This window comes from Sarcophilus harrisii, chromosome 1 (genome assembly GCF_902635505.1).
Source record: "Sarcophilus harrisii chromosome 1, mSarHar1.11, whole genome shotgun sequence".
NCBI classification, from domain to species: domain Eukaryota; kingdom Metazoa; phylum Chordata; class Mammalia; order Dasyuromorphia; family Dasyuridae; genus Sarcophilus; species Sarcophilus harrisii.
The window spans coordinates 687,866,887-687,891,926 of record NC_045426.1 but is presented as its reverse complement, the minus strand read 5'-3'; the positions used below and the strand labels follow the sequence as shown (position 1 = coordinate 687,891,926).

General features: G+C 34.3%; 1 protein-coding gene across 2 annotated transcripts in view; it reads right to left on the bottom strand.

Annotated features, from left to right (window-relative positions):
- RAD9B (RAD9 checkpoint clamp component B) overlaps positions 1 to 25,040 on the bottom strand; it is a 54,378-nt gene that overhangs the window by 9,103 nt on the left and 20,235 nt on the right. For both annotated transcript variants that reach the window (XM_031948565.1, XM_031948566.1), the window contains 6 exons: positions 21,814 to 21,913; positions 14,622 to 14,728; positions 9,664 to 9,770; positions 9,519 to 9,583; positions 8,498 to 8,614; positions 7,635 to 7,863 (listed from right to left, as the gene is read on the bottom strand). In XM_031948565.1, coding sequence (XP_031804425.1) covers positions 7,635 to 7,863; positions 8,498 to 8,614; positions 9,519 to 9,583; positions 9,664 to 9,770; positions 14,622 to 14,728; positions 21,814 to 21,913 — 725 coding nt within the window. The remainder of the gene's footprint in view (positions 1 to 7,634; positions 7,864 to 8,497; positions 8,615 to 9,518; positions 9,584 to 9,663; positions 9,771 to 14,621; positions 14,729 to 21,813; positions 21,914 to 25,040) is intronic.

Below are 25,040 nucleotides of genomic sequence, written 5' to 3'. Positions count from 1 at the left end.
CTGTATAGTATAACAGAACATATAGTGTTTAATGGCTGGATCATGCTAATATAATAAAATGACAATACTAGTAAAGATAATTCACAAATACCAATCTTATAACCAAAGGGATACCTGGCAAAACAATGAACACTTAATGCTGCAAAATAAGCAGGTTAATAAAAACCAACTGTGACCCCTAAAAAGTGAAGTGAGGAGATACCTCCTCTCTACTCTTTTTTTAGAGGTGATCATCAATAGGTATGAAACACTGCATTATCTTATCAGATTGTTTTCATTGTGTTGATTGTTCTTGCTGATTTTTTTTCTCTTCTCCATAATTTGTTGCAAAGAACTAGAAATTGAGGAGATGCCTACCAACTGGGGAATGGCTAAACAAATTGTGCTATATGATTGTTACGAAAGTCTACTGTGCTATAAGAAACGATGAGCTGATTTTAGGAAGAAATGTAAAGACATTAAATAATAAAGAACGAAATGAGAAGAACCAAGAGAACATTTTATACAGTAACAGCTATATTGCTCGAATAATTGTGAACAAACAAGTTATTCTGAGTATTATAAATACTCAAGTCAATTACAATGACTATGAGAGGCCTATGAGGGAAAATGCCATCTACCTCCAGAGAAAGAACTGATGTAAATAGAAGTGTGCATAATATGGTTTTACATATATTTACGTCAAATGATGGCATTCTCCAGTATTGGGGTAAGATGGAGGCAGGAAGAGAGTTCAGAACTTAAAATAAAACAAAATAAATAAATTTCTAAAAAAAAGATTCTTTGTTATAAGAAATGGCTCTTTGGGGGCAAGACTGGGGGAAGACACAGAGGGAAATATAGGTAAGATGGAAGATATCAACATAGATCTATTCTTTAAAATATGTTGTGCAAGTTTTTATTGGCAGCTAGGTGGTTCAATGGATAGAGTACTTGCTGAGCCTGGAGTCAGGAAGACTCATCTTCTCAAGTTGAGATCTAACCTCAAACACTTACTAGCAATATGACTCTAGGCAACCACTTAACCCTATTTGCCTCAGTTTCTCATCTGTAAAATGAGGTGGGGAAGGAAGTGCTGTACTCAACATGCCAGAAAATTTGGAAAACTCAACAGTGGCTGCTAGATTGGAAACGATCAATTTACATCCTGATCCTTAAGAAGGGGAATGCCAAAGAATGTTCAAATTAACAAACCATTGCACTCACTTTATGTGCCAGCAAGGCTATGTTTTAGATTCTGCAAGGTAGGCTTCAGTAACATGTAAATCAAGAATTATCAAAAGTGCAGGCTGGTTTTTATTTTTATTTTTTTAATTTTTAATTTTTAAATTTTAAAAAATTTTTTTATTTATTTATTTATTTTTGCTGAGGCAATTGGGGTTAAGTGATTTATCCGAGGTCACACAGCTAGGAAGTGTTAAGTGTCTGAGGTCACATTTAAATTCAGGTCCTCCTGACTTCAGGGCTGGTGCTCAAACTACTACACCACCTAGTTGCTCCCAGGCTGGTTTTTAAAGAGGCAGAGGAACTAAACACCAAATTGTCAATTCGTTGGATTATGGAGAAAGCAAGAGAGTTCTATAAAAATATCTACTTCTGCTTTACTGACTACACTAAAGTCTTACTATGACAACAAAATATGGCAAGTCCTCAAAGGGATGGGAGTACCAGGTCATCTGACTTGTAGCCTAAGGAACCTATTTGTGGGCCAAGAAGCAGCCATTAGAATCAAACATAGAACACGAATCAAAAGCCTGAATTAAGGTTGCTAGCAGAAATATCAACAGTCTCAGATATGTAAACATTATCACTAACAGTAGAAAGAATTAAGAAACTTCTTGATGAGGGAGAAAGAAGAGAGTGTAAAATCTGGCTTGTAGCTTAACATAAAAAAGCCCCTAAGATCTTAGTCTCACCAATTCCCAAAAAACAGAGAGAAAAGAAATAGAAGCAATGTCAGATTTCATATTCTGTGGATTGTAGACACTGTAGATCACTGTAGACAGTAACTGCAACCATGAAATTAAGACTGTTACTTCTTGGTAGAAAAGGTAAAGAAAACCTGGATGGCATACTGAAAAGCAGAGACATCATGTTACCAACTCAGTTCTGCAGTCAAAGCTATGGTTTTTTCCAACAGCAATGTATATGGATGTAAAAGTTGTACTATAGGAGCAGCTAGTGGCACAGTGCATAGAGCACCAGCCCTGGAGTCAGGAGGACCTGAGGTCAAATCTTGCCTCAGACACTTAACACTTCCTATCTGTGTGATCCTGGGCAAGTCACTTAACCCTAATTGCCTCAGCAAAAAATAAAAAACAAAAAAAAACAAAAACACAACAACCAAAAAAAAAAAAAAAACAAAACCCTATAAGGAATGCTGAGCACCATAGAATTGACACTTTCAAATTGTGGTGTCAGAGAAGATGTTTTTGAGAGTCCCTTGGAAAGCAAGGAGATCAAATCAGTCAATACTTAAGAAAATTAATCCAGACTATTCACTGGAAGGGCAAATACTGTAGCTGAAGCTTAAATATTTTGGCTACATAAGAAGACAGGATACATTGGAAAAGACCCAGATGTTGAGGGGGGAAAAATGATGGCAAAAGGAAAAGGGGATGGCAAAGAATGAAATGGATAGAGAGTATCATGGAAGCAATGAATATGAGGTTGGACAGACTCTGGCAGATAGTGGAAGATAGAAGGGCCTGGTGTGCTGGTATGAAGGGCTTGGTATAGTCCATGGGGTCACTAGAATCAGATACAACTTGAATGACTGAATGACAACAGTCCATCTTACAAATCTGAAAATGTACATTAAAGCTGATATTTTAGAGATACTAATTATTTTAAATAAGTTATTCCTATAGAAACTAATTTCAGGATGCTGGCAAGAAACTTGCCAGCTAATTCAGTCATATTGATATTAGTGAAATCTGTGATGATCTGTGAATATTAATGTTGTTAATTTGTTCTCAGTTTTATAAGGGCCAGATAGAAATAGTCTGAGGAGAAGCTGCTAACCAATTATTATTCTTTTAAATCTAATAATCTGTGGACTTTTAAACAAATAGATAAAATAATTGTTTTTTTTTTAAATTGAGTATTGCAATGTAAGCTTATTTTCAGCAGATTCACTGAAAACATTTTGGAACATCTCCAATAACAGGATCATAGGTTCTTTGACCTGTTTCTCCATGGTTTTAATATCTACTACTAAGTCTCTACATATTAAAAGCTTTCCATTCCATAGTGTTTGAAGATTTTAAGAGATCTATAATCTCAAAGCAATATTCTAAAATTTTTATGGATCAGTATCATATCTGGGAGGTTGTGAGCAACAATTCTGTCTGTAAGTATGCACCAGTCCTAAAATATTTTATGGGTTGAATTCTCAAGATTTTAGGATTTGTAAAAAAAAAAAAAAGATTTTAGGATTTGTATTTGTAATGTGAGGATTTGTCTCCTGGTAGTTTATAAAGAATAATGAACTTCTGCTGTATCATTCTAGTAGCCAGATTGTTTTTCATAGATCTGGTAAATGCCACATTTTGGCAGCATGCTATGCTATGTTATCTAGCAGCCACTGTTTCAATGCCTAATGTGGACTGATTGTTACTATTGGTACAGGGATGCTGGCAAATGAATCTCCTTTGTCCTGTGTTTATTCTCCTAGCTGCATCTGCAAATGCTCTTAGGATGAACTGGCTTCTTGAGTCTCATGACAAATTTTGCTCACACTCTTTTTCTCCTCCACTAGTCTTCACTATTTGTAAGATGATGTTGCTCATAACCTCACACATTTTTTAAATACCAATGTTGTAAAAGCTGTACAAAGGGCCCCTTTTGTAAGATAGTCTTTGGTATAGATACGGCCAATGCAGCAGCCAATCTGGTGTAAGCATCCCTGAATGTATCAAGACTGGTCCTCAAACAAAAAGAAATCACAATCTGTCACTGGGATTTGTTTGCGCTTTACAGCATGATGAGATCTGCCAGAGCTTGTACTTAGCTGGAATAGTCTTTGAGAGGCTTGGATCAGTTTGATGTCAACATTAGACAATAGATAATATTGGAGATGCCATGTGGCTACGACTCATTGAACATCTCTATCTCTACAGAATCAAAATTATAAGTTTTGATTTATCTCAATTTCAATGTCCATCCCTTTTGACCCAGAGATATCACTGTGAGTCATATATGCCAAGGAGGTGTGTGTGTCTGTGTGTGTGTGTGTGTGTATGAAAGTCTTACATACATAAGTATATTCATTAGCAGTCCTTTTACAGTAGCAAAAAACTGAAGATAGGGACTCATAAATTGGGAAATAGTTGAACAAATGTGAGCACTGGATATGGTAAAATATTCCTGTGTTACAGGAAATAAAAAGCATGAAATCAGAGATGCACCTAAAGATTTGTATGAACTGATACAGAGTGAAGTAGATAGAACCAGGAAAACATTATTCACAGTGACTACAACACTGTAAATAAATAACCATAAGAAAGAAAATAAGAAAGAAAAATGAAGTTGAATGCAGCTAAATTATAATGAGCAAGCCTAGTTCTAGGGAAGAGCTGAAAAAATGCATTTCTTTTTCCTCCCTTCATTTCAGAGATAGTGGATTTGGGGCATGAAATATTACAGTCTCTCAGTGGATTGTTTAGTTTTTTTTCTAAAAATCCCTCAAACTTTCATGTTAGAAAAAAGAAAACTCTAGTGAACAAAAACAAAATAGTGAATAAAAACAAAATAGTGAACAAACTGTGGTGAAGCAAATTCCCTCATTGGCCATATCTAAAAAGGTATCTTTTATTCTTCCTTTGGAGTCCATCACTTCTCTAGTAGGAGGTGGGGAATGTGCTTTTAGCTTGATCCTCTAGATTATGGTTGTCATTATACTGATCATAATTTTAAAGTCTTATAAAATTATTTTTCTTTTTAATGTAATTGTTTAAATTATTCTCCTAGTTCTTCTAGCTTCATTCTGCATTAGTTCAGACATATATTCCCAGTTTCTTTTGAAACTTTTCATTTCATCCCTTCTTATGTCACAATCATTCCATTACCTTCATATACCATATATTGTTCAGCCATTTTTCATTAGAAGAGCATCCCCTTAGTTTCCATTTTGTGCTACTCTGAGAAGATCTTCTATAAATATATTTGTACATATATGTTTTTCTCCTTTTTATTTGCTTTCTGACATATGCCTAGGGTGTTATCTCTGAGTCACAGGACTTGCAGATATTAGTAACTTTTGCTATTTAATTACTTTCCAGAATGATTGTACCATAGATCTGTGACATCTACCAACAGTACATTTGTGCTCTAGTTTTCCTACAGCTCCTCTAATATTTGTTTTTCTCATGTATCATCTTTTCCAATTTGATGACCATGAGGTACTTTTAAAATTATTTGATTTTTCTGGTTATACATGTATATTAACTTTTAAAATACACATTTGTTTATGAATCATGTTGAAAGAGAAAAATCAGAACAAAAGGGGGAAAAACCATGGGAGAAAAAAAAACAGAAAAAAAAGGTGATTTACATTCAATCTCCATAGTTCTCTTTCTGGATATAAATGGCATTTTCTATCCAAAATTTATTAGGATCGTCTTAGATTACTGAACCACTAAGAAGAACCAGATCTTTCATAGTTGATCATTGCACACTCGTGCTGTTACTATATACAATGGATTCCTGGTTCTACTTGTGTCACTCAGCATCAGTTCATATAAATCTTTCCAGGCCTTTCTAAAATCAGCTTCTTCATCATTTTTAAAGCTTTTTATTTTCAAAATATGCATTTTTGACATTCACACTTGTGAATTTTTTTCTCCCTCTCTTCCTCCATCCCCCTCCTCTAGTCAGCAAGTAATCCAATATATGTTAAGTATGTACAATTCTTCTATAACTATTTCACAATTATCAGTTCATTAATTTTTTATAGAACAATATATTCCATTACTTTCACATACCATAATTTATTCAGCTATTCCCAAATAATGGGCATCTACTCATTTTCCAATTTTTGCCACCACAAAAAGCAGTGGCACTGCTGGATCAAAGGATATGCACAGTTTTATAGCCCTTTGGGCATAGTTGCAAATTGATCTATGAAATACTCTTTTATTTAATCTTTCTTACACGAGATAACATGCTGGATCAGGGAGTAAGAAAACATCTAGTACAATGCCTTGCACATAATAGGCATTTATTAAAATTTTGTTTCATTCATACATTGACTGAATAAAACCATAAATCTACTGAAATGGTTCCTATAATAAAATTATCTGACCAAATAATCAACAGAACTGACTTAACTGCATTTTTGGGGAGGAAAGGGAAACCTCATGTAAACCTATAAAATGAAAGATGCTATAAATTTTTACAATTAACAACACAAGAATGCTTAATGTTTAACGATTCATATTCTAACCTACTTTTTCGCCCTTCAGATCTTCTACAGTATTTAAAATGAGAGTATTCTGTTATGCTAAAATTGTGGTGAGCAACATATAAAACCTAACTAATTTGGACTTTACCATTGTGATGTCTGACACTCTTCAGGCTAAGATGGAATAAAGTTTTCCTTCAAGGAAATTTTATTTTTCTTTTTTTTATTAAAGCTTTTTTATTTTCAAAACATATATATGGATAATTTTCAACATTCACCCTTGAAAACCTTGTGTCCCAAGTTTTTTCACTCCCTTCCCATCCCCAGATGTCAAGTAATCCAATATATATGTTAAATGTGTGCAATTCTATATATATTTCCACATTTATCATGCTGAACAAGAAAAATCAGATTAAAAAGGGAAAAAAATGAGAAAGAAAACAAAATGTAAGCAAACAAGAAAAAGAGTAAAAATACTATGTTGTGATCCACATTTAGTCCCCATAGACCTTTTTCTGGATGCAGATGACTCTTTCACCCTTGCAAGGGTGAATGTTGAAATGTTGAATGTTGAAAACTATCTTCGCATATATTTTGAAAATAAAAAGCTATTATTAAAATAAAAGGTTTGGTCACTCTGATCAATACAATAATCCAAGATAATTCCAAAGGATTCATGATGAAAAAATGCTATCTACCTCTAGAGAGAGAACTGGTGAACTCTGAATGTAAGTTGAAGTATGCTTTTCTTATTTTTTTTTTTTTTGCAATACGACTAATATAGAAATATGTTTTACACAACTTCAAAGGTAATAAATATCATATTATTTTCTTTCTTAGTGAGGGAGAGGTAGAAAGGAAGGAAAGAACTTAAAACTCAAAATTTAAAAAAGGATGATAAAAATTAATAATAAAAAAATGGAACTCTGATGTCTTGACTCATAATTCAAAGTCCCCCTACTTTTGACTTCCCCTAAAATTCAAAACTGTGCCCCAGCACCAAAAACCTTCATCCCCACAAGCATCCCCTTTTCAGCTCCCTTTTAGGTATTGTCTTCAGAATACAAACTTTTATCTTTTTGCTTATTTTTGAAACCATAGCTAAGAACCTAGAACACAAGTGCTTTAATAAATGCTTCTTTTGTTCCTTACTTTGGGAAAGTAATTTTTTTCCTGAGCTTCTCAATGAAATTTTTTTTATTGAGACACGTTTCCAATAATTTCCCTTTACCTTATCATAGACTTGAGTCTTTGGCATCACCTCTTTCACGACACTATGGTAGTTTTCTGTTTCAGCAATGTGGGTATCCACTCTTTTCACTGCAGGAATACTAAAACTTTCTAATTCATTGGTGGTGATCTGTCTCTTATTGCATAAGGGTTTCTTGGACTTGATAGGCTGCTTCTCTATGTGTGTTAGATTGCCTTCAGTGCCTGACTTTGACTTTATCAGATCTGACCTAGGGTATTAATAAGAAATAAAGGAAATGGTTACTTTGGAATATGTCCTATGGGATTGAGAAAGAAAAGCAAAGTGGCAATTAATAACATTAGATTTAATAATTGTATTTATTCATTTCTAGTACATTTTATACCAGAAGTAATATGTAGCCAATTGCTGAATGCCAAGAATCAAGTAAAGTCCTCTTCCAACTGATTTTCTAAGTAAATCAAACTGATTATATAAATTTGGATGATAATGCAATAGAGAGATACATAATGATTGTCCCTATATTTCTGAGGAGACCTTAATGCAAGGAATATTGGAACCTATTTGTGAAGTTTTAATCTTGATTGAGGAGAAACAATGATACAAGACAAAAATGAGTTTTGAATGACTAGCAAATGTCAGTCAGGCAAATTAATTAAATATTTGGTAAAGGAGAGAATAGAATCGGATGCAATTAATTTCTTTTATGAGTATGGCTAGTGTCTCACTAGTCTTGTTATAGTTTTTTTTTTCAAGTTGGAAAAGAGTTCCAATTTTATAATGTATACTTCACTTAGTCTCTAATTGAAGGTCACTGATGATATCAGAATAAGGCTGCAGTGGTTTGGGTTTTTTTAAACTCATTTAGGAAAGAAATATCTTACCTCTTCAGGTTTTGTGAAAGGAGTGAACTTTGAGAAGATCTACTTTGAACATCAGCTAACGAAGCCAAAACAAAAGTGACATCTAAGATAATTTCATCAATGTTGAAAGCCACAGGTCTAAAAAGATAAAATCACAGCATGAGGACACTTGTATCCTCATGTAAATCACAGAAATTAGCAGTACAATGAGAGATGCTTAATTTTGGAATAGAAATAGACAAGCAAAAACATCTTTTTTTTTTCCATTCACAGATAAAAATATACACCGTAAGGTTTGCTTTTAAAATCCTTTATAACATGCTTTCGTTTTTTTTAATAGTTAATGTATTTGAGTCATATAGTTTATTATCAGGACTCATTTTATAAATTGTTTCACTTAAATACACAATAGAAAACTTGCAGTTATCTTTGATTTCAAAATTATATGCTATGGTTTATTTTATTATTGATATTGTTATTAACTCAGCTGAAAATAGAATAGCTTCATCTCAATGCAGATAAGCTGGAGCTTTAACTTCTCTGTTCTTCTGGCAGAGGTTGGTGAACTCCTCATAAGGAAGCTTGGCGTCACTCCATTTCTAAAAGCTCACTTATACTGGTGCCAGACTTAATTTGGATATCCCTTGAGTTTTAACCCTACTACAATTCAGAAATCCCAAGCTCAAGCAATCTACCAGCCTCAGCATCAGTAACTATGAGAGTGTACCACCACAATCAGTTGCTAAGTTTTATTTTAAAATAAAAATATAACTTTATAAGTGCCTAGGAATTATATTACACAAAATTACCTTGTATAGGATAATCAGTGCTCTGTCAGCAGAATGCAGTTTCTAGGTTAACTATTTTCAATATGAGATTCTAGACGTTTCAATCACAATATACATCAATTAATAAATTATTTATTTAATACATTTTGATTAGATTATATTTTTATATATTGGGATTGTATATATCCATTATAATTTTATAATTTGTTAATAAATTAATACATTGCTACTCAATAATATGATAAGGGACTTACTTTCCAGGATGATCAAAATAAATAGAGATAGGAGCAACTGTAGCTTCTGAAAATGCTAACAATCCCTAAAAGAAAAAAAATTAGCCGTCTATGAAGTAGAAGTAATAATTATAAACTCTACTATGAAGAAAATGTGAGTCTTTACCCTAAGTTCTTTAAGACAAAATGTTACTTCAGAGTCAATTCCAACTTGAAAGTAGTCAAATTCGTCAGGATCAAGATGCATTTCAGTGTATGTAGCCTTGGCAAAATCTGAACATTAAGAAAAGAAAGGATGAAAGAAGTCAGATCCATAGTCTCTGATTGTTGAAGTATTCCCAGGAACATTTATTGACCACTTCTAAGTTTTACTTTGAAAAAAGCTATGTGATTGACATTTTCTCTCCAATATGGGTATCAGGTAAGTGATGAGATTAGACAAATGTCATGCACTTTAAAGAATTCAGGTGGAAAGTTCCTTATAAATAGGGATTTTCAAAAATGAAAACTTTTAATGCATCATGAGTTTCTAATTCAAAGGATAGTAAAGTAAGTCCTCTCTCATATTTTCTAATTATCTGTTTCATTGTAAGGATGGGGCTTGATTAAATAAAGTAATTCAGCCTACACAGAGTTAGGGGTACTCTACCTGAGACAGTTATCATATGAAGACATATCTTGATTGTTCACTAGGTGTGTTCTAATCCAACCTTAGACACTTATATGTTGTATGACTCTGGGCAAGTCAACCTCTGGATAACTCAATTTCCTCCTCATTAAAATGGACATAATAATAGCTTCTACTTCTCAGGGTTGTTGGAGAATCAAATAAGAATATTTGTTTCAGGGGCAGCTAGGTGGCTCAGTGGATGGAGCACCAGCGGTGAATTCAGGAGGTTCAAATCTGGTCTCAGACACTTAGCATGGCCCTGGGCAAGTCACTTAACCTCAATTGCCTCAGCAAAAAGCAAAAAAAAAAAAAAAAAAAAATTTGTCGTTCAACATTTAGCTTTACACTAGCTTTAAAGTTCCTGGCACATGGTAAATGTTAGATAAACGTTAGTCATTATTATTGTTGTTGTTTATTTCTCATGCCTTTTATGGACTATAAAATCAGGAACTAACGGAGGGTCCAAGATATCAGTGCCTGATGGTGGAGAGGAAAGAGAGCCACTCCTGAAAAGGATCTACATGGAAAGGAAGACAAGAATATGGCAGTTCCAGTCTTTGCTTCCTCTCCTTCCACCCTGGCCCAAAGAGGATGGTGCAAGCTTTGGAAAGCCAGAACTTTTAGACTTTTTCATCTTCTCATCAGCATTCTAGTAGCATCCCAGAACCCACTCTGACAAAGTCTGCACAGGGGACCAAAGGCAAACTGGGAACAGATTCCAGAAAAAATACACCATACCCAAGGAGAAAATCTTGAGAATTCTATTAAAAGAACTTCCAGGAACTACTGTGCCATTTATGCTTGCCAAGTTTGAACCCACTTTTCCCTGAACTCTGTACTGGTGGTATAATCACAGACTTGGGAGGGGAATAGTTATACCAATTACACCAACTATTGGTTGGCTGGTTATTGTCCTTCATTCTTAAAGAGGATCAAAATGACATCACCATGTTAGAGTGGGAGTCACAGTGTATCTGATCGTGGCTGATCAAACCAATGTGAGTTTGGAATGCTCTGCCACAGGTCAGACACTAATGGTCAGGAAAGACCAATACCTCTAGGGTGAGTCCTTTACAGGACTGGTTTCTACTTTTGGTGTCCACCTGATCTACATAACTCTCATCTTGGCTCCAAGAAGCTGTAGCATGCCCAGCAGGCACATCCGATAAACAATTCAGCAGACAGGTTATACCAGGTGGAGGGTAACCAAAGGATCTCAAAAATACCAACTATTTTACTTTAGTAAATACACCTTCCTAAAAGATTTAATTACTTTTAATAGCAACTAGGACTTCTGTGAGATGACCACTAGCAGGGACTACATTAGAAAGATACTGTAGAATCCCAAAGAACCAGAATGAGAAGAGTAAATGCAGTTTATATTTCTGTATAATAAAAATTCATCAAATATAAGGGTATAGTCAATGCCAATTTGTAACACATAAGACTAACTAGTTTTATTAGGAGGGCAAAAGACCTACCAGTAAACATGGAAAGAAGCACTGGATTTAGGGTCTCAAACCCAGTCTTACTATGTATTATGTAACTTTAGGCAAATCAGCTAACCTCCCTGAGCCTTTTCTCTTCTCTGTAAAATGAGAGAATAGAGCTGACATTTATTATAATTTTTATTATAATCTATATAATTTGTAATTATATAATTTATATTTTAATTATAATTTTTATTAATAAACATTAAGGATCTAATATTGACAAAATATTGCTTAGATGGTCTGTAAGTTCCTTTCTAGTTCTGTGGATCTCATTTTGTGAACTATACAATATATTCAAATGTCTTTTAACCATAAAGGAAACTAAATCAATGAAAATTTTGCAATGCATTGTAAACATTCAATTTAAATTACACAAGCAACATTTATTTACTTTAAGACATTCTGCACAATTCCATGTCAGGAAATGAAATTGTTACTTCAAACATAATTGTTCTTTTCTAAGTTGATCTAAGAACAACTAAGTCCTTACAAGAGAAACTTTTTTTTTTTTAAAGTAAAGATACATTTTGATTTGTGCTTTCAAGACCTTAGATAAGTTAGGAAGATTTAGTCAAAATAACAATTGTATGTTTTCAAATTCAAAGCCATACTTCCCCCACACATATTTTATAAGAGGCTATCTTCTGTTTTTGATTACCAAAGTAATCTTGAGCAGAGAAAAACAATCTCCTCTTCCCCCACCACATACACACTCACCTTTAAACAACACAGTAATGCAAGGGATCTTTACTTGTTCCTATAAGTGGAGTCTTTCAGAAATCAAGTTTCAAATGCCTACAACAAAAGACTCAGGAAACCCAAGTTCAATACCAAACTCTCCTCCTGTGTGTTGCTGGATAAATTTCTTTTCAATAAGGTAAAATTCCTTTGTTTATAATGAGAGAATTGTACTAGATGACCTCTGAGGTCCTTTCTAGGTCTAAAATCCTATGAGCCTATGACAAAAGCAATGTAAACTTACATTTTAAAATCCCTATTTGATCTGAAATTGTACTGACTAACCATTAATGGCCAGTTAGATGTACATGGGAATTAGCAACATTTTTACTCTTCTAAAAAATGTCAGAAATCACAGTTTACAATTCTAAATTAATTATTTTTTTTACTTGAATGAGAATCCTACATAGTAAGTAGAGCTGTGAGTTTTTTTGGTAATGGCAAAGAACTGGAAATTTAGGGGATGCCTATCTATACAGGAATGGCTGAATAAATGGTGGTATTTGAATGAAGTGGAATATCATTGTGCTGAAAGAAATGACGACAGTTTTTTGAGAAATTTGGCAAGACTTGTACAAACTGATACAAAATGAAATGAGCAGAACTAGAAAATTATTTATATTATAATATCAACATTATAAAATTTTAAAAGATTCAAAAACTTTGATCTAAACCATGATCAATCATAATTCTTGAAATTCAATGTGATGAATGTTATCCCCCTCCTGACAGAAAGATGAGGGATTAAACACGAAGAATAAGAAATGCATTTTTCAACAGGGTCAATATAGAAATTTGTTTTGCAGGAAAATAATCACTAGCTACAAGTTGAAATTACTAGTTCCTTTTTCCTTTTCTTTACCCCGGAAAGACAATAGGGAGAAGGAAAATCAAAATAATTGAAAAAATTTAATTAAAAAAAAGAGGTGCGCCGTCAAAAAAAATACATGTAAATGCATATACTACCCACATATATACATATATTAATATATATATGCACACATACATATACATATACACCTACACACATACTTATATACACATACACATACACACATACATATATATATATATATATGTATACATACACACACATATTAACACAACCAATAGGAACTTGGGTTACTTTCCATAGTCAAGAAGCAGTGTGGAACAATGAAAACAGGTCCCAGATTTGGAGTCAAAGGACCCAGGGTTAAAGTTCCAGGCCTTTATACAGCTTGTATATCTTTGAGCAAGACTGAGCCTTGTATCCCCTTCTCGACAAGTGAAGGGGTCCCATCCCTCTCAGCTCTGTATCTGTGATCCCATGATGTTTGGGTCAAGACATGAGCTAAGGAAATGAGGCAGCAGACAGGGCACAACCCCCTTGATCTTTACACTAGGTAAATTTTTGTCAGCAATGCCATGCATTCAGGTCCCAACTGGCAACATTGGGCCTATTCCAAAGTGGCCTTATGCAATGAAAGCAGTATTCTTGCCAGCTTGGTGTTCATTTTCCAATCCTCTCAATCACTACCAAAAAAAAGGCACTGAATCTGAGCCAGCCAATTGAAGCCTGGTTCTACTAATTTCTCATTTTAAAACAAATATAGTTTCTTCCTTTGTGCTTGTTCTTTTCTTCAACAACAGAGTAATCATCCCAGGTTGGGACTTGGTTAAGCTTAAATCCATCTGTTGTGCTGAAAAGATAGTGACTCATTTTCTTCATATCTCCAAATTCCTGATTCTATTACACCATTATTAAGCTCCTTTATCCTATTAGCAACCTTTTTAGGAGAGCTGTCTTTATGTACTTTCATTTTTTTTTTCCCTTTCCACATAGTCCATCTAGAAAGTTTCTTATAACTTGACTTATAATTTGACTAAAATTATTTCTTTCTTTAAGAAAAAAAAATGGGATTTGAAAACTTAAGTTTATTTGCAAAGTAAAATGCTTTATTTGGGCCATAAAAGTTACAGAAAACATACTGAATCTTTCCCCCACTACTGCCAAAATCATTTCTACTGAATTTGTTTCCTTTCTAGTGACCCAACATCAGCTTAAAAACAGTGCCCAATTTAATTTCCAATTTGAATTTCCTTTCCTTTCTTTTCCAAAAATCGACACCTGATTTTTACATATCAATCAAATTACTTTTAAAATTCTGAATCTACTGGATAATTTTTAATTGGTTTAGTCTCAAAATTATCTATAAAAGCATATTAAAAGGAACTTCTTACCTGTTTTATCCTCAAAATAGCTCTTAAAGCAAACTTTCAGTGGTGTCACAGCTAAAGTAATTTCTTCCTGATTCAATGGAAAATGAACCATTATTTCAGCCAACAACCTAAGAACAGTGAACGATATTAAAGTTAGTTGGAAAACAAACAAAGAAATTACATCACTGTTTATTCAATCTTTACCTTACAACATGAGTTGTTATGATTCAAGGTCTTTAAATTTTCACGCCATAAAAGAATGACTCTGTGAGTTATTATCTCCTTTAAATTAGTATATTTTATTGTGATTTCAAAAAATTACATTATTCATGGAAAACCACATAAACAACAAAAAGTCATTACTTAAAATACTTTAAACCCACAGAATACCTTAATAAAACACCAGAATAAACTATCAGGAAAAGAATTACATGTATAACAGGATTTTAAAATTATTGGTCTTATACCATCTCCCGATGATAGGCTAGTATAGTGCAGCAGCTGGGCTGGAAATCTGTGTTCTAGTCCTTATGTTCTCGGTCCAACTCTCCTACAATTGTTGGCAAAGCAGGGCTACTCACCCCTTGGGACCCTGGTTTCCTCAGCTGTAATAAGGAGGTTGGACAACTCTCTATGCTCCTTTTTCAACATCCTAAAATCTTGGAATAATATTAAGCATATATACATTTGTCAAATGCATTCCCATCTTTGTATCATTTATCCATAATTTTCATTTCATTCTTGACATTACTAAAATTTTTATCTAGTAGAAATGCATAAAGCTTTGTCTTTAACCCACCCTGTTTTTAGATATCTTGTCTTCACTCATCTGAATCACTGTGTATGACTTTGTCCATATTTTGTAGATGCTTATTTGTGTACACAGTATTTTCCTGCCATATTAAGTAAGTTTCTGGAAAATACAGGATTTTTTGGCTTTGTAATCCTTGACACTTAGCACAGGGCTTGGTATGTTGGAAGCACTTGATATGAGCTTAATTAATGAATAGATGAAGAATACCCAAGAGAAAAAATTCTGGCCATTTTTCTATAAAATAAGGTAAAAGGTGATTTTTTTTTCATTTTTTATTCATTTTGAATTTCAATACAAAAAAATACAAAAAAAATTCAAAAGATGAAAAAAAAGAATATTCCCATGTACACAGTACAACATAGAGAATTTAATATAAAACCATGAATTTTCATTTCATACTATTTACTTAGCAACATTGGTTTTATTTGTACAAACTCCTTTTAATTTAATTTTAAAGTATTCATTTTACAATCCACAATGCTATTTCTTGTTTACAAATAAATTGTAAACTTTTCCATAAATTTGAAAGGTAATAGTTGCATGTTCTCATTTTTTTGAGATATCTCCCTTTATATCTAGATCATATATCCTTTTTGACCTTGTTTTGATAAATGTTTTAAGATAATGGTCTACCACACCTTACACCATATACCAAGATAAAGTCGAAATGGGTTCATGATTTAGACATAAAGAGTGATGTTATAAGCAAATTAGAAGAACATAGGATAGTTTACCTCCCAGATCTGTGGAGAAGGAAGGAATCTGTGACCAAAGAAGAAGTAGAGCTAATTATTGAATATAAAATAGATAATTGTATTATATTATATTAAGTTAAAAAGTTTTTGAACAAACTAAACTAATGCAGACAATATTGGAAGGGAAGCAGTACCCTAGGAAAGCAGTTCTACATTCAAGGGTTCTGATAAAGGCCTCATTTCTAAAATATATAGAGAATTAACTCAAATTTATAACAATTCAAGCCATACTCCAATTAATAAATGGTCAAAGGATGTGAAGAATTTTCAGATGAAGAAATTAAAACCATTTCTAGTCATATAAAAGGTGCTCTAAATCACTATTCATCACAAAAATGCAAATTAAGACAACTCTGAGATATCACTATACATCTCTCAGAATGGCTAACATGACAGGAAAAGATTATGAAGAATGTTCAAGGCGATGTGGAAAACGGGGACACTAATACATTATTGGTGGAATGACTGGTGGAGAGCAACTTGGAACTATGCTCAAAGGGTTATCGTACAATGCATAGCCTTTGATCCACCAGTGTTTTTACTTTCTACAAAGACTTAAATCCCAGAGATCTTAAAGAAGGGAAAGGGACCCTTGTGGCAGCCCTTTTTTGTAGTGGCAAGAAACTGGAAATTGAGTGGATGCCCATCAGTTGGAGAATGGTTGAATAAGTTATGGTATATGAAGGTTGTGGAATATTATTTTTCTATAAGAAATGATCAGCAGGATGATTTCAGAGAGGCCTGGAGAGACTGACATGAACTGATGCTAAATGAAGTGAGCAGAACCGGGAGATCATTATACACGGCAACAGCAAGATTATATAATGATCAATTCTGACAGACATGGCTCTTCTCAACAAAGAAATGATTCAGGCCCAGTTCCAGTGATCTTGTGATGATAAGAGCCAGCTATATACTCATAGAGAGGACTGTGGGAACTGAATTTGGATCGTGACATAGCCTTGTCACTTCTTTTGTTGTTGTTTGCTTGAATTTTATTTTCTTAGTCATTTTTTTCCTTTTTGATCTGATTTTTCTTGTGCAACAAGATAATTGTATAAATATGTATACCTATATTGGATTTACATGTATTTTTATCATGTAACATATATTCGATTATTTGCCATCCAGGGGGTGGGGTGGGTAGGAGATGGGGGAAATTGGAAAAAAAAAGATTTTGCAAGGGACAGTGTTGAAAAATTATCCTTGTAAATGTTTTAAAAATAAAAAGCCTCAATAAAAATTTTTTAATTAAAAAAAATATTGGTCTATGCCCATTTTCTGTCAGATTGCTTTGCAGTTTTCTTTGCAATTTTTTACCAAATAATGAATTCTTATCCCCAAAACTTAAATTGTTAAATTTGTTAGATACAAGCTTGCTTTATCATTTACTGCTGTGTTTTGTTTATCTATTTGGTTTTACTAATCTATTTCTTAGCCAGTACTAGATAATTTTGACAATCACTGTTTTATAAAATAGTTTAAAATCTGGTACTGCAAAAGCTCTGTCCTTTACATTTATTTTCATTAGTTCCATTGAAATTCTTAACTTTTGTTCTTCCAAATAAATCTTGTTTTTTTTTTAATTCAGCAAAATAAATTTTGATAATTTAATTGGGATGGCATTGAATAAATGAATTAGATTAAATTGTCATTTTTATTATATTGACTTTGTTTATCCACGAACAATTAATATTTCTCCAATTATTTATATTTGATTTTATTTGCATAAAAACTGGGTTTTGTTTTTTTGTTTTTTTTTGGCTGAGGCAACTGGGATTAAGTGACTTGCCCAGGGTAACACAGCTAGGAAGTGTTAACTATCTGAGACCAGATTTGAACCCAGGTTCTCCTGACTTGAGGGCTGATGCTCTTATCCACTGTACCACCTAGCTGTCCCAAGATTGTTTTAAAGTAAGTTCCTGGGTCTATTTAGATGGGTGTACTCCTAGATATTTCATACTATCTAAAACTATTTTAAACAGAGTATCTCTTACTATCTTTTCTTTTAAGATTTTGATGGTGTTATATTAAAAAAAAACTAATGATTTATATTCTATTACTGTGCTGAAATTATCATTTCAACTAGCTGAATCTTTAATATATTTCCTGTGTTGACCGCATAAGCACCCAGGATGCCTTAGAATCAGCTGGAGTCAGGATAAGCAAAAGTCCTTAGTCTTTATTCTTGGTCTTTAGGGGTAGAAGTGAAGGGGATGGAAGCAGGATCTCCACAAGCTCCTTCTGTCTCGTCCACTGCCAAAAGTGACTCTAGCTAATCTTACTCCATCCCCTAGTTCCTCCTACAATTCTCTGTATACACCAATTATTGAGCCAGCACAGGATAGTGGGAAGGGCCATTCCCCAAGCACATGACCATAGAGTATTGTCCAATCAGTAATTAGCCCTAAGTGCTTGAACCAACTTCAGTGCAATGACTCAAGAGTTTCAGCCCTCTACATTTCCAAATATGATATATTTGGTAGATGTATGTATGTATGTATGTAGATGATATAATATCATTTACAAAAAAGGGATAATTTTTAATCTTATATTTCATTCTAATTTCTTTTTCTTTTCTTATTGCTAATGCAAACATTTCTAAAACAATACTGAATAATACTAGTGACACAAGTATAGTTTCTCTACCTATTTTAATTAAATCTATTTTAATTTCAACTTGGTCTGATTTCATGATTGCTTTACCTGTTGCTAGGAGTTTTAAAAATATCATATGAAGCACAATAAATTCCACTCCAGCCCTTTATTTTAACTCTATGTGTATCTCTCATTTTCAATTGCATTTCTTGTAAACAACATATTATCAATTCTTATTATTAATCTATTCTGCTATCCATTTCCTGTTTATGGGTGAATTCATCCCATTCACATTCAAAGTTATAATTACTAGTTGTTTATTTCCCTCCATCCTATTTTCCTTCACTATTTATCCTTCTCATACTATTTACCCTCCCCACCTCAACAATGTAATTTACTCCTAATTACATTAATCCCTGCTTTGTCCTTTTCCTTCACCCTCATACTCCTTTTAAAAAATGCCTCCCTGATACTTTCCCCTTACCTTCCTATTCCTTAATCTACCACCCCTCTATGAATCCTTCCCTTGTCCAATCCTCCTATCTCTGACCTAATTCTACATACCCTTCTAACCTCTGCTCTTATCCTATTCCCTCACCCTCTTATTTATTTAGAAATTTAGGGGACTTTTATACTTTTCTAGATGTATGTGTTGTTCCCTCTTTGGCCTATATCTGATAAGAGTAAGTTTCTAGAACCAAATACTTGACCCAAATTTTACAATAAAGTACTGTAAACACCCCCATAAAAGAAGAAAAAAATTCACTTTCCTGGTACTCAGGGAGAGTTAAAAATTTTCAGTGTTATTAATTAATAATAATGTTAAATTAATAATATTCCAATACTATTATTCTATAAGAAATGATCCACAAGATGATTTTAGAGAGGCCTGGAGAAATTTATATGAACTGATGCTAAGTAAAATGAGCAAAATCAGGAGATCATTGTACATGGCAGCAATAATATTGTAGAATGATCAGTTCTGATGGATGTGATTCTTTCCAACAATGGGATGATTGAGGCCAGTTTCAATGATCTTGTGATGAAGAGAGCCAGCTACATCCAGAGAGAGAACTGTGGGAACTGAGTGTGGATCACAACATAACATTCTCACTCTTTTTGTTGTTGTTCACTTGAATTTTGTTTTCTTATTCATTTTCTTTCCTTTTTGATCTGATTTTTCTTGTGCAGCAAGATAATTATATAAATATGTTTACATATATTGGATTTAATGTGTATAATATATATTGGATTGCTTATCATTTAGGGGAGGGGATGGGGGAAGGAGGGGAAAATTTGGAACACAAGTCTATACAAGGATCAATGTTGAAAAATTACCTGTGCATATGTTTTAAAAATAAAAAGCTTTAATTAAAAAAATGTTTTTTTCAGATCTGTGGTACTATATCTCTAACACTGCAATATAGAAGGATAATTGTATTCAATTTACCACATAATTTATTTTTGGTCACAATCCCTGCTTTTTTGATCTCTGAAATATAGTGTTTCAAGATATACAGTCTTTTAATATAAAAGCTGCTAGGTCATGTGTGATTCTAATTGTAGCTCTGCATTATTTAAATTTTTTTTTTCTTGTTGCTTGTAATATTTTCACATTAGCCTGGGAAGTCTGAAACTTGGCTATAATTTTCATGGAATCCACCATGGATTTTTTCTATTTCTACTCTACCCTCTTGTTCTAGAATTTCTAATTTTCCTTAATAGTTTCTTGTAATATTGTCTCAAGATTCTTTTTTTTTTTAATTGTAATTTTCAGGTAGTCTAACGAATTTTATATTGTTTCTCCTTGATGTCTTCTTCAGATCAGTTGTTTTTCTGATGAGGTGTTTCACATTCTCTTCTATTTTTTTATTCTTTTGATTTTGTTTTGTAATTTCTTGATGTTTTATAAGTCATTAGTTTCAATTCTTGCTTAATTCTAGTTTTCAAGAAGTAATTTTCTTCCTTAAGTTTTGTGATCTCTTTTTCCAATTGACTGACTTTTTGTTTCATAATTCTTGATTTTCTTGAATTCTTAAATTCTTTTTTTTTCTCCTGGCACTCTCCTACATTGTCTAACATAAAAGTTCCTGAGGCTGAGGCTGAGGCTGAGGCTGAAGCTGAGGCTGCTCCTTCTCAGAAGTCATCTGACTTAGCTGCCCCCAGAATTTGCAGTTTGTTGATTCAGTGAATTTACCCGGAGGTGTTTGTACTTCACTCTGGCCAAACCTCCTCTTTTGGAGACTGGGTCTTTCCTGGGGTCTTCTCAGGTGGTCTTGGGAGGACAACAGTTTTACTTGACTTTTGTTTATTTCTACTGCTTTTTGTTCCCCCCAAGGTTATGTTCAGTCTTTTTTTTTGTGGAAGATATTTGGAGAATCAAAAATTTTCTAATCTATTCTACCTTCTTTCCATAATTTTTTCCCTGGTAATTAACTTTTAATGATAGATTATTTTGACTGGAAAATTTGATGTAGATTCACATAATCTGAAAATAAAAGCAACCTCAGTAGCCATCTAGTCCTCCCCCCCAAAAAAATAATCCTATGTTGAAAACAAATTTGCATCACTCACTTCAACCAACAGAAAATTGAGAAACTGTAAGATTAAGCATTTCTCCCAAAATCATATGGCAAATGTGATTTTTAAAATCTACTTTAATTAAACCCAAAGAGTTATGTAATTAGAAGGCTTCAAATAAGAGGAATATTTTATTAGATTTCCCCCCCCCCCCAATTGGGATGTAATTGACGTTCTATACAAACCCACACAGAAGGGATAACTTTAAAATATTTTCCACCAAAAGGTTCAGTAATTCTAAAATTAGGAAGCTCTTAAATTATCATTCTCAAGGCATATTCTTTAAATCCTCTTGGTCTGATGTCTCTAAACCACTCACTATATTTTCAGAAATTATAACAGATTTGGAAATTGTAGGTTATGAATTTTTAATGTGGGACCTAAGGCCTTTTGAGTATATGAGAGTTAAAAATGGAGAGGCAGAGGCTAACAGAAAATAAGACAGAGAGACTGAGGCCTTAATTACCTTGACTGAACTTTCAATACATTAGCACACATATGCTTTGCAAAAACGGCTTCTACAGGTTCAGATTCTTGAAAATAGAGATTATGAGTTTTTATAACGCCTACAAAAGAACACAGAGCAAATATTTAGCATTTTGAAGTTCCAAATGAATATGTACAACATAATTAACTTATAGGAGCTGCTTAAGGGCCAAATGATGGCTGGATACTAATACACAGCACAATATGTGGCATGTATTAAATATTGATGAAACCCTTATTTATAAACAAATGACTTCTAGGGTTTCTTCTAGATCTAAATCCTAGGATTCTCAGAGTGACTCAAAGAACATTGGGCGGACCAAACAACAAAACAAAACAAAACAGATAGACAAGTTGGTGTTGCACTCCAACAATCCTTTCTAAATATCACTGAGAGCTAAAAAATTCAAAGACTGAGAAAGAGCTCCAGTCAAAGTGCTCTAATGAGGCCATACAAAGAGTATATGAGCAAAAATGATATGGGAGCAAGACTCACAGATGGCCTGTGATCTGCACCAGGGGAAAGAATAAGCACAGACTGATAAAATCTCAGATCCATGGGTGTCAAAATATAGGCTATTTTTTAAAATTCCAAAATAGAATATATCTTAAGAGGCAGCATGATATAGTGAATAAAGATTTGGCTTCATAATCAAGAATACCTGAGGTCAGTTCCTGCTTCTGAGATGCACACATATGTACTATCCATATACACATACACATAATACTTCCAATGCAGCTAGTATAGGTAGGGTGGGAGTGGGGGTCTGTCAGAGAGGACTAGCACCTCTGCTTTTAGACTCTAGGCCATCTTTGGTAAACACCTTCATCAGCTATGACCAACAAGCTGTAGCATGTGAAGGTCTTTGGTAGGATAGCAGAAAAAAGCAAGGACTCATCAGAGCATTTCCAAATTTCTCTCCAAACATCTTTTGGGAAAAAAAAGGCAGCCAGATGGTTCAGTGGATAGAGCACAAGCCCTGAAGTCAAGAGGACCCTGAGTTCAAATCTGGCCTTAGACACTTAACACGTCCTGGCTGTGTGACTTAAGTGTGCAAGTCACTTAACCCCAATTGCCTGTTTAAAAAAAATAAAGGAAAAAAAAGGCCTCAAAATCAATGCTGGAGTAGCAGAACCAACAAAAAGATGAAGCGAAACAATTTTTCAACCCAAGATAACTGAGAAGGATGGCAGGAAACTGTTACACTGGAGTGAGAGTGGAACACAGTTCAGCTCAGGAAATATCCAGGCAAGACAAGCATCCAGCAGGCCTTGGGAACAACTGAAAAAGAAGTGGCAGCTTCTAGAGCTCTCAGCCTATAGATAGTAAGAGGGCTGGACAACTGGTCAGAAGGAGATTATAGGGATTCCTTTGCCAGCAGTGGGTTCAAGACTGTATGATGCCCATACGTGGTTGTAAGCTGAAGTCCTGGGCAGTCCCAGAGCAAGGAGAAGCTTGTGGCAAGGAAGAGCACACCAGAACTTGTGACTTCAGGGAAATAGGGACCCTGGTTATTTTTTCCATTTCAGAAAAGAATACTTGTGATAACTCACAGACCAGAACATGGGCCAAAAGTATAGAAAACACACCTTTCCAAATATCATACCATCTTGCAAGAAATGAAAACTTATAGAACTCCAGAACTCACTCTGAAAACAGCTGTACAAAAAATCTAAAGCATGTGAATAAAGTCCATCTTTAATATCAAATCAAGAAAGGGGCTGGAAAAAAAAGCAAATAACAATTTAAAAAAATCTAACCATAGAAAGTTACTATAGTGACAGGGAAGATCAAAACACACACTCAGATGAAGATAACAAAGTTAAGACTGCTACATCCAAAGCTTCAGGGAAACAAAATGTGAATTAGTTTTAGGCCCAAAAAGAATTCTTAGAAGAGCATATTAAGGATTTTAAAACTCAAATAAGATAGGTGAAGGAAAAATTGGGAAAAGACATGAGAGTAGTGCAAGAAAATAATTTTTAAAAAGAAAAAACAGCTTGATAAAGAAAGTATAAAACACTACTGAAGAAAAATACCTTAGAATAGGCCAAATGGAAAAGAGGTACAAAAATCCACTGAAGAGAAAAACTCTTTAAAAAGCAGAAGTGGGGGGGCGGAGCCAAGATGGCGGAGAAGACACACGCGACTTTCTAAGCTCTTCTCTTACCCTCGTTACCAATATTATATCGAGCCTCAAAAATAGTCTTGACTGCTACAATTCGGAAAGATAAGAAGTAGAACAACTCACCTGCCAAAGAAAATCTGCAGTCTCGCCAAAAAAGGTTGGTTACGGGGCCAGGGGGGAGATCAGCGCAGACTGGGAGAGAAATTAGGTTCCGAGGAGAGTCTCAAACCGAGGGTGAAAGCACAGATTTCAGCACAAGCGCGCAGCCCCAACCCGCAGTAAGGGCTTTTCCTTGGGGCAGTTGTGATCCTGCACGGCAGGAGGACGCAGCCCGGGTTAGCCTCCAATCTGCACAGTGGGGAGCTCGGCTTGGGGCCATAGAGCTTTTCCAGGGCCGATTTGGCATTGGGCAGAGACACTGGGCAGAGTTCCAGGCGGTCTGCGGTCTGCGCTCAGCTGCTAACACTCACAGTCCCACAAGAGGCTCCGCCTGGGGCAGTGACACTTCACCACTCTAGTCTCTAGCCTAGGGCAATCGGAGTAATCCACTCAGCCCTACTAAGCCGTTTGATAGCTCGGCCAGTGCTGAATCCACTTCCTGTTGGGGGAAGGGAAAACTCTCACCCAGAGCATCCCATACCTCGGAGCGGAAATCCTTAATCTTTCCCTGCTCTGCAGAGGAAGCTGGTAACCCCTTGCCTAGGAGAGCCTACCCTAAAGGCTTTTAAAACATGAATAAAAGATGAAAAGAACAATCGACAGCTTCTATGCAGAAAAAGAGCAGGTCAGCAAACCTGAAGAGACCCTCAAACAGCAAAATGCATCAGACTGTCCTCCTTTACATAATAGCTTCTATAGAAGAGACCATTAAAAGTCTCAAAAGAGAGTTAGAAGATAAATGGGGAAAGGAAGAGAAGCCTTACAAGAGAGCAACAACTTCCTGAAATACGAATTGGAAAAGATAAAAAATTCCCAGGAAGTGCAAATTGGTGAATTGGAAAAAATAAAAAAATCACAGGAAAGTAAGAATTGTGAATTGGAAAAAATAAAGAATTCACTAGAAAGTAGGATCCGTGAA